At 39.3% G+C, this 9365-nt stretch overlaps 1 protein-coding gene across 2 annotated transcripts in view; it reads left to right on the top strand.

Moving 5' to 3' along the window:
- The first annotated feature begins 7437 nt into the window (after window positions 1-7437).
- Window positions 7438-9365, top strand: part of LOC113439804 (NACHT, LRR and PYD domains-containing protein 1b allele 3-like) — a 31365-nt gene continuing 29437 nt past the window's right edge. For both annotated transcript variants that reach the window (XR_015743616.1, XM_026705832.2), the window contains exon 1: window positions 7438-7790. Coding sequence is in view for 1 of the 2 variants with exons in the window: in XM_026705832.2 (XP_026561617.1) it covers window positions 7753-7790 (38 nt within the window). In the remaining variant the exon portion in view is untranslated. The remainder of the gene's footprint in view (window positions 7791-9365) is intronic.

Genomic DNA, 9365 nt, shown 5'->3' with positions numbered 1-9365 from the left:
TTTTGAAATAGAATAGCTTGTAATCATGTTTGAGACCATACCTGTAGCAAACAAACAAGAGATAGAACATCGATAAAGAATCAAGCTAAAACCTTTGGTCTCTGAACAACAATTTCCAGATGTTTAGCCTTTGAAGAACATGTCCAGTGTCAATCTACTAGCTGAGCAAAACCTAATTTAGCTCTGGAGCTTAAAATCCTGTATATTTCTCAGGGATCTTCTCAACAATCCACAACTTTGGGGAGCTTGTTTACCTTTGTCATTTTGTGGGAATCTTGCTACAATCTCAGACAAATTATGTGATTTATCTGCCCATTGTTTTAATTTTGTAAACAAAACTTGTAAAACCTATTTAGAGCCCAAAGACAGCATCTTAGCAAAGGGCAATAAATTCTAATATTATCACTGATAGAAAGCCAAGGCTCTAGAGAATAGATTCTATCTTAAGCCTTCAAAGATACATGGTAGCAGTACAGGTTTTTCATGCTTGATCTGAATTTGCTTTTAGGTGATTGATCATTTTCATCCAAGAATTTGGTTTATAAGGGGGAAAATGCTATTATGCAATTCATGCCAGCATAGTCAATTTATGGAAACATGCCAAGACTTCTTCCTTCCAAAATCCTTTTCTGCCCTCACTCATATATTTACCATCATACAGTATGGTTGTTCTAACTGTGCATATTGCCTTCCAGTTATTTTTGCACCTGCAACAGGTATTATTAGTATGGTATCAAAATGGCCATCTTCTTCAACTCTATTACCCAAAATGAGAAGGAAAAAGATCTCTCTCAGCACCAGAAACAAAACTGAACGTCTTACATCAAGCCAAAGATGTTGAAGGACCCTTAGCTATAGAACTAACTTTTATCCTGGGTAAATATACTTGGTGCAATATAATGAAGAATGCTAATAAAATGTGTAGAGATAGCTCTTTGTGTGCAGTTATAACTATGTGCATTAATAATCCAGCTGTAGAAAATATGGAGATATTTACTGTACATAGAACATAAGAAGAAAACATGTAATGTAGTGCTTAAGGCTATAAATATTTATAAGCGTATTTGGCTTGCAACATTAGACACAATACCCAGCAATCCCTTTTTTCCTGATTAGTTCAATGTATCACTTTTTGCAATTAATTTGGAGAATGTATTGCTAGCATAAAGTGAAAGAATTCTAAGCTGAGACTAGAATACAAGAGTTAGAGTTATATTCCCTGCCACTGTGTTTGTTCTGGGTCAATTTTCTCAAATATAGGTACTTCTCAACTTACAACAGTCAATTTAGTGACCAAAGTTACAACAGCACTGAAAAAAGTGACTTATGATCATTTCTCACACTTATGACCATTATAGCATCCCCATGGTCATGATTTACATTCGGATGCTTGACAACTGACTCATATTTATGATAGTTGCAGTGCCCTGGAGTAATTTGATCCCCCTTTACAACCAAGCAAAGTTAACGGGGAAACCAAATTCACTTAACAACCATGACATTAACAACTACGATTCACTTAACAAATGTGGTGAGAAAAGTTGTAAAATGGGGCAAAACTCACTTAACAAATTTCTCACTTAACAACGTAAATGTTGGGCTCAATTGTGGTTGTAAGTTGAGGACTATGCGTATATAAGTTTCACTCCTAGATCATGGAGTTTTTAAAACAGTTTTAGTGTGTTTGTCTGCAACTCAGATATTTCTTTTCACCATTCAGTGTTTGCATAGTGACTTACTCATACAATACTAAGCAATTAGTGCCAGGACAGTGGGCATTTCCTTTAAAATGTAAACAAGCCATTTTCCCTATACTGAATAAATGGAAATATACTTCATACAATATACTGAATAAATATGCCAAAAATATTTTTATTAGGGCCATACAATTATTTTATCTATAAAGTAAAATTTTAGAGAAACTAATAAAACTTTACTAAGCTTTATTCTTTTATACCAGTACCTACATGTTACCAAATAAACAAAAAGAGAGACAATGTTATTATCTGTCAAATTCTTAATCTTTATTCAATTATTAACTTGCTGGATAAATCAAGTGCCAACAAACCAGGAGAATTTGATCAAGCCTCTCTATGCAGTATGAGAGGACTCACTAATCTTTTTATTCTAGATTTCTTAGACAAATAGTCAGAGGCATAACATTTGTAGAATGGTAGGGATTAATCAGTTGTATCTAAAAATAGCTTTGCTTGATTAAAACAATATTCCTTCCTGTACAATTTGAGATAACTCACTTTCATTTATAATCTTAAATCTTTATAATTCTATCCCCCACTGTGCCACTCTTAATTATTGTCCTACAGAATATTGAATAACAGAGTTGAAAGGGAACTTGGAGGTCTTTTGCTCCAATCTCCTGCTCAAGCAGGAAACTCGATAGCATTCCAGACAAATGACTGTTCAATATCTTCTTAATAACCTCCAATGATAGAGCACCCACCACTTCTGAGGCCATTGCACTCATTAATTATTTTCACCATCAGGAAATTTCTCTTTAGTTTTTGATTGGATCTCTCCTTGGAAGACTTGATAGAAGAAAGAACTTACTTGGTCTTGATTATAGAGATACTTTCTGCACATAGCTATTCTTGAAAGGAAGTTATTTTGACACAGTAGTGTAAGTCTGCAACAGGCAATAATGTAGATTCTGTTGAACTGAGTTATCTTTTTGGTGACTAGTTTATTTATTTATTTATTTGTTTTTGTCAATTGCTTACAAGATAATAGGTATAAGCAAAAACATACTTATGAATACATGGATACATATAAAAAAAATAACAATAGGACAGGGATGGTAGGTATGTTGGTGTGCTTATGCACACCCCCTACAGACCTCTTAGGAAAGGGGTGAGGTCAATAGTAGACAGTCTAAGGTTAAATTACATATGAATTGGCAACAACAAAACCTTTGCCTTCTTCCCAAACTTCTTGTTTTTATTCCCTACTGTTGCCAGAGTCCTGGTATTTTTTGATTTTAATTTATTTGAGGTCCAGTAGGACACATTGGGCTGACTTGAGCCCCTATTAATTCTATTAGCAGTTCATGACGTCTAGCTTAACTGTACTTCTTCTGCTCCTTCACTGTACTTTTAATCCACTTGTTCTGGTCTTGCCCTCTAGAACAGTAGAGAATAGGTGAACAGAGAATACAGGCATAGATAATCCTGTGCATGGAGAATACAGGCAGTTGTTCGCAGTTGTTGAGTGACCATTCAGAGTTATCAACAAGGGGACTTATGACTGGTTCTTGGAGTTCCAGCCATTGCAGGCCTTAGTGGTGATGTGATCCGACAGCCTGCCTATTTCCTACAAGTAAACAGGGAAGTTGGTAAATTGTGATCATGTGAGGTCCTTTCTTATCAATGGCAAGTGGGACTGCCAGAAGTGCTATTGCTAAGTGATACAGTCATGTGACATTGGGCCTGACAATCATGTTGCTTTCCCATGGAAATTCTGGTCCTAATTGCTGCTATAAGCTGAGGACTACCTGAAACCCTTTGTCTTTGATTTTTCACTTGCAGTCTCTAAAAATAATGGCACTTTCCTTGCCTCACTTGGATCAAATGGAATATTTAAATGCAAAAACTTATGGTGACAATGTATTCAGAACCTTTTGTGAGTTTACTGTCAACAAAACCTTCAACTGTTTTCTAGATAGCATCAATTATTATTTAGTACATTACACAATGTCTTCATATACAGTGCCATTTTCCATGCTTATCAAGACATTGTTTTGAATTTTATTCTTGTTGATAAAACATTAAATGTATGTATGTATCAGTGGTGGGATTCAAATTTATTTACTACCGGTTCTGAGGGCATGGCTTGGTGGGCGTGGCAGGGAAAGGATACTGCAAAATCTCCAGGCAAGAGGTGGTATTTGCTGGCTCTCCGAACTACTAAAAATTTCCACTACCAGTTCTCCAGAATTGGTCAGAACCTGCTGAATACCACCTCTGGTATGTATGTATGTATGTATGTATGTATGTATGTATGTATGTGTGTATATATATATATATATATATATATATATATATATATATATATATATATATATATATATGGATCTTTGGTTGTTCGGGTTTTCTCCCGCGTAAGATTCGAAATATCTAGGCAAGAAGCACAGAGCCGGAGACAGAAGCCTGAAGATGATGAATGAGACTTCATCGAAACGTTGCCTAGATACTTGAATCTTACGCGGAGAAAACCCGAACAACCAAAGATCCACATATAAATACCATGAGAACCTCAGAAAATATATATATATATATATATGTGTGTGTGTGTGTGTGTGTGTGTGTGTGTGTGTGAGAGAGAGAGAGAGAGAGAGAGAGAGAGAGAGAGAGAGAGAGAGAGAGAGAGAGAGAGAGAGAGAGAGAGAGAGAGAGAGAGAGACTGGAATTGTGGTTGTAACTCATAGAAGTTGTAAGTTGAGACAACTTTGTCATTAGATCCAATTTTTGACTATTTTTACAGCAGTCATTAAGAGAATCACATGGTCATTTTTTTTTTTGCCGGAAACCATCACAGATCATGGTCATGTGACTGCAGAATGCTGCAACTAGTTGTAAATGCCAGCTGATTGCCAAGCCCTTGAAATGCAGTTGGGGGGTGGGGTTGTTATACTTGGATTCTGTGGATTCTCTAGTGGATTCTGCTTTCTTGGTGCAAATGATAAATGAATCGTGCTGGAACGAAGGTGATTTTTAGCTGTATATTTCTGCAGAAATGGAGAGCTTTATGCCTGGGGCAAAGATTCAAATAAGTACCCTAAGTAAATGTTAGCTCTAACATTTATACAAAGTTTCTTTGTTATTTACAACATGTCACTCTATGTGATTTCTTTCACAAAGTTAGTGTTTACACTTGGATAGTATTTACATTTGTCCATTTTGATACAAGATTACATTTATCATGTTTAGTACAAGATAGCGAAACCTTCCTAATTGTATCTCATTGTCACGAGTTTCCCACTGCATATTGGTTTTGTTTGGTAGTTTTTCAAGGAAAAGAACAGAGAGTAAGTCATGGCTGTCTCACCTTTTGGCTTTCCTGGGCTGCACGGAGTGAAGGGGAATTGTCGTAGGCTTCATATAAAAATAGATAATATAGTTAATACATATAAATAACAAACTTTATTTTTATTAGATCTTGTAGGGCTGCATGGGTTTCAGTAGGGCTGAAGGGCAGCATATGGGTCATGGGTTTAAAAAAATCTGATTTAGTCAATCCAGGGGATAATTTAATCAGTTCTAACTTTTGGTGGCTTGTTTGTAGATAGTTTAATGGCTGACTTTGTCTAAAATATTATTTGAGACCTTTTCTTACGAGTGGGATTCCTTTAATGTAGAAGTTATTGCTGTTGCTTTCCGGAGGAATTAAAGGGGTCTTACTTTATTTGAAGGATTCTATTATTTTATATTCTTTAGCAATCCAGCTATCAGGGTGATGAGGAGGCCACAATGTTTTATGATGACCAGAAGTGCTTTATGCCATAAAACACCCTTTCTGAGGCTGTTGTAACTTTGAACAGTAGTTAAATAACTGGTTGTAAGGTGAGGATATAAATATATATATATTTAGCAATTATAACACAACCGTTGAGGCACCAGATACAAACTGTCAGTCTAAGAAGATTCCTGGGAATAGACTGAGCAATAAAACAGCTAACTAAGCTTTTCAAATGTGGGTCTGGTTGTTTGTGCCTGACAGATTGCTCTAATAAAATGTCAGTAAGGTGTGGCCTTTATTTCCTTCTTTTCTAAACTCTTTGAAAATAGTTATTCAACACTGAACTTCATAAACTAAATCAAGCCATATATTTCAGATAGTTATCCAGCCTATCAGTTAAAAGATTATATATTTACTTTTCTTCCTGCAAGATGATGAATATTTTGTTGTAACACATAATTGAAACTAAAAAAAAATAGCTTGGTTAAAATCTGAATCCATCCTAAGAAAAACACAATGCTGTGGTTTGATTTGCTTTGGGGTAAGTATTTGACCAGTTGAAGCTTCAGGGTTGAAGAAGCTTCTTGGTTGACAAGCGAAAAGTCTTAAAAGAAAAACCAGAAAGTGCAATTGCCTCTTGAAAAACCACCTTTGGGACAGCCATGATCTGGATGACTGAGAATCTCCATAGATATTTGGCCAGTTTTTTTTTTTTTTGACTTCAGTATAATTTGGATAAGCAAGAATGATATGTTTATTTTGCATGCATTTTTTCCATTGAACTTTTAAATATTATACAATAAATAACATGATGGGATGGAAACCTATTGTTTAAAACTGTTATTTTCAAGAATTAGTTGAGTGAGGATCAGTGTGTATCAACTCCTCACCTGGAATAAATAGGGATTTCCCCCTTTGTTTTAGTGCTATATGGGAAGGAAGGTTAAAACCCTTAGCTGGAGATGTACAGAATAATAGTTGGAAGGGACCTTGTAGGTCATCTGGTCCAACCCTCCCCCCAAGCAGGAGACCCTATTATTTCTGACAGTCCGGTCTCTTTTTGAGAACTTCTCATGATGACGCTCCCACAACATCAAATTCAATTTTTTGTATTTGCACTAAGATTTCACTGAGTATCTCTACATATGCAAATTGCCAAGCCTGCAAGTTTCAGAGGGCCAGTTTACCATTTTTTTAAGGCTACCTTCTAAAAACATTAACTTGTTTTGTATAGAACTGCTTGATGGAAATTGATTGTTTTATATAAACAAGAGGAACTGAAAACAAGCAGTTGTGAGTCAAGTCCGGAGAGATGCAGGAAAGAGAAACTCCAATCCAATCTTCAAACCGCATTAAAAAAACAAACAAACTTCAGGTCTTGAAACTGCAAGACAACTGAATTGCAGAGCTGAGGGGAAAGGGGGACAAGAGGAAAAGTAGCCAGACCAGAGTCCACAAACCTAAGCAAGCTGCAAACCAAACCAAGCCAACCAAACCTCCAGCAACCCAAGAGCCCAATTCCACAAATCGGCAGTTATTCCCTTCCGTCAACATTCATCCCATAAATCCTTCCCTGTGGCTGCATTTTTCCCCTCTGCATCAGTGAAAGAAGGAGCTCACATATTTTGGGCATGGTGGTTTTTTTCACCTTCTCAATTTTTTTTTATAGCTTATGGGATTTCTATGAGATTCCTTGGAAGGGTGCCGTTCAAGTGTAAAGAGGCGCAGCTCAGACAAATGTTGCTCAGGGGCTTATTCTAACCACCACCTTCCCCGCCAAGGAATTCACCCGAATCTTCAGGTACTGTTACAAACGCAACGCGCTTCACTATTGCACTTCAGCTCGGCAGAAGACCGACCTCTCATTTTAAAAACACAGGTATAAGTCGCAGTTTCGTTTTTGTTCTTTTGCTGTCCGTGCGAACTAAACAAACAACGAACCGGCATCCGGTTTCCCACAGTGCTACCTTCAGAAGATCTCTAAAAGGGACTACAGGACGACGAGAACGGACGTAGGGGACCAGAGTGCAGCTCGAGCTAAAAAGGGCCCTGCGCTGCTGCTCTCTTTCAGCACCTTCGGAGCGCTTTGGCGCCTTTTTTTTTTAACTCCCTTAATCGCTTCTCTGGCTCGCCTCACTAAGCGCTGCCGCGGCACGTTCTGGGAAGGGCTTTTCAGCCGCTTCTCCTCCCGCCCCCTCCCCAAAGCGGCTCATCGGCCAATCAGCGACGGCTCTCGGAAAGCTTCTTTCTGTTCGGTGCGCTTCTGCGCTGCATCCAAGGATGGCCAGCAAGCAGGAGCGCGGGCAGGTGCAGGGCAGGTAGGCTTGAGTCTCTCCTGGGTCCTGAGCAAGAACGGAGGGACGGAGGCGCGGGACAGACTTGGAAGCGCCGCGAGGCGAAATCGAGTTCGCCCGCCCCGAGGGCTCGCCGCTCCCTTGCGCTTTTCAAAGCGTCGCCCGCGAGGCCAAGATTTGGGCAAGGGGCGCGCGCGGCGCTCTTTCCTTGGCTGGCATCCGTTTTTTCCCAGCGCCTGGAGCCGCAGGCAGCCTCGCGCCGCTCGGCGCTGCAACAAAGAAAGGGCGCCATTGCAAAAGGCAGGAGAGCGGAGGAGGGCGGGGTGGGGGTGGGGGGAGAGAGAAGGCAGGTATTGGCGACCAAAAAAAAAAAAAAAAACAGGCGGGAAACTTTGGTGGCAGCCGGCCAGTCCCTCGCGGCGCAAGAAAGACGGGCGCTAAAGAACTGGCAGGCCGGGGAGAAGAAAGCGATGCTCGCAGAAATAAAAGCCCAAACAATCGGCAGCCCTCCATCTGAGAGAGGGTGCGCGTGCGTGTGTATGTTGACGGGCGGAGCGGAGGAAACGCCTCTTTCCAGCTTGGCGTCCTTTTTCTCTGACACGTGAGAAAGCTCTCTCCCGTTCTCGACCCCGAGTCGCTTCTTTGGGGGATTGGGGAGGAAAAGGCGCGTCATGGAATTCATTTTGGCTCTATGCGGGCGAGAGGAGGAATCGTGCGTTCGTTCTTTTAATTTGTTTGCCGCCCATCTCTGCCTGTAAGATGATTCTGGGCGGTTTACAATTTACTGTTGTTGTTTTTTTCAACGATAAGTGTTGAAAATAAATTCCCCTCCGCTACTTCGAAGATTCACGGCCCCGCATCCGTGTAATGGACTGGACGGCAAAATTGTAATCGTGCCATTGCTTTCTTCCTGGATCCGTTTTGTTTTTGCGCTTTGTTTTCCATTTTCCTGCTTTAATCTGCAGTCTCGTTCGGTGTTTCCCCAGCGATCTACCGTGCAAAGTCGACTCTTGGTTTTGGACAGCAGCCAGATATTCGCTTAATCGACATTTTTCCTTATTACTGTATTGTTTTTTTCCCCCGAGTGGGTGAAAGCCTGGAATCACATGCAATTTCCTGACTGACATCAAGACAGGATTTTTAACACGGGTTATTTCATCCACATTGTGGCTTTTTTAAAAGCTCCAATGAGGTTTGTAACAGTTTATCAGAAACATTGAAAGAACTTGAATGGACCAGCTATGTTCACTTACCTTTAAAATTGGGATCCTTGTTTCAAGATTAATTTTAATACATTGTTGTAACTTCCTTTAGGAAAATTGTGTGCAAAATATCAAATACAGCACTTAAGGTGCAGAGATATGGAACAATTTTTTGCTTTTCAACTTCTGCAGTAACATCTGAAGTCAAATTGGTCTCCTTGAACATCATCCTGTTTCTTTACCCGTTGAAACCATTATTGAAGATAAGAAGGAAACCAGATCAAATCTTAGTGCAACTATTTCCCATTTCAATTTCATTTTAACACACACACACACACACACACAATAAACCCTGAGAGAGAGAACAAAAATGAAATAAAATTGTAGCTTTAGAAAA

Source organism: Pseudonaja textilis, chromosome 4, assembly GCF_049901715.1.
Source record: "Pseudonaja textilis isolate UNSWEBS1 chromosome 4, rPseTex1.2, whole genome shotgun sequence".
Lineage (NCBI taxonomy): Eukaryota > Metazoa > Chordata > Lepidosauria > Squamata > Elapidae > Pseudonaja > Pseudonaja textilis.
Note: the sequence above shows the minus strand (reverse complement) of the source record. Positions and strands in the feature narration are given on the sequence as shown.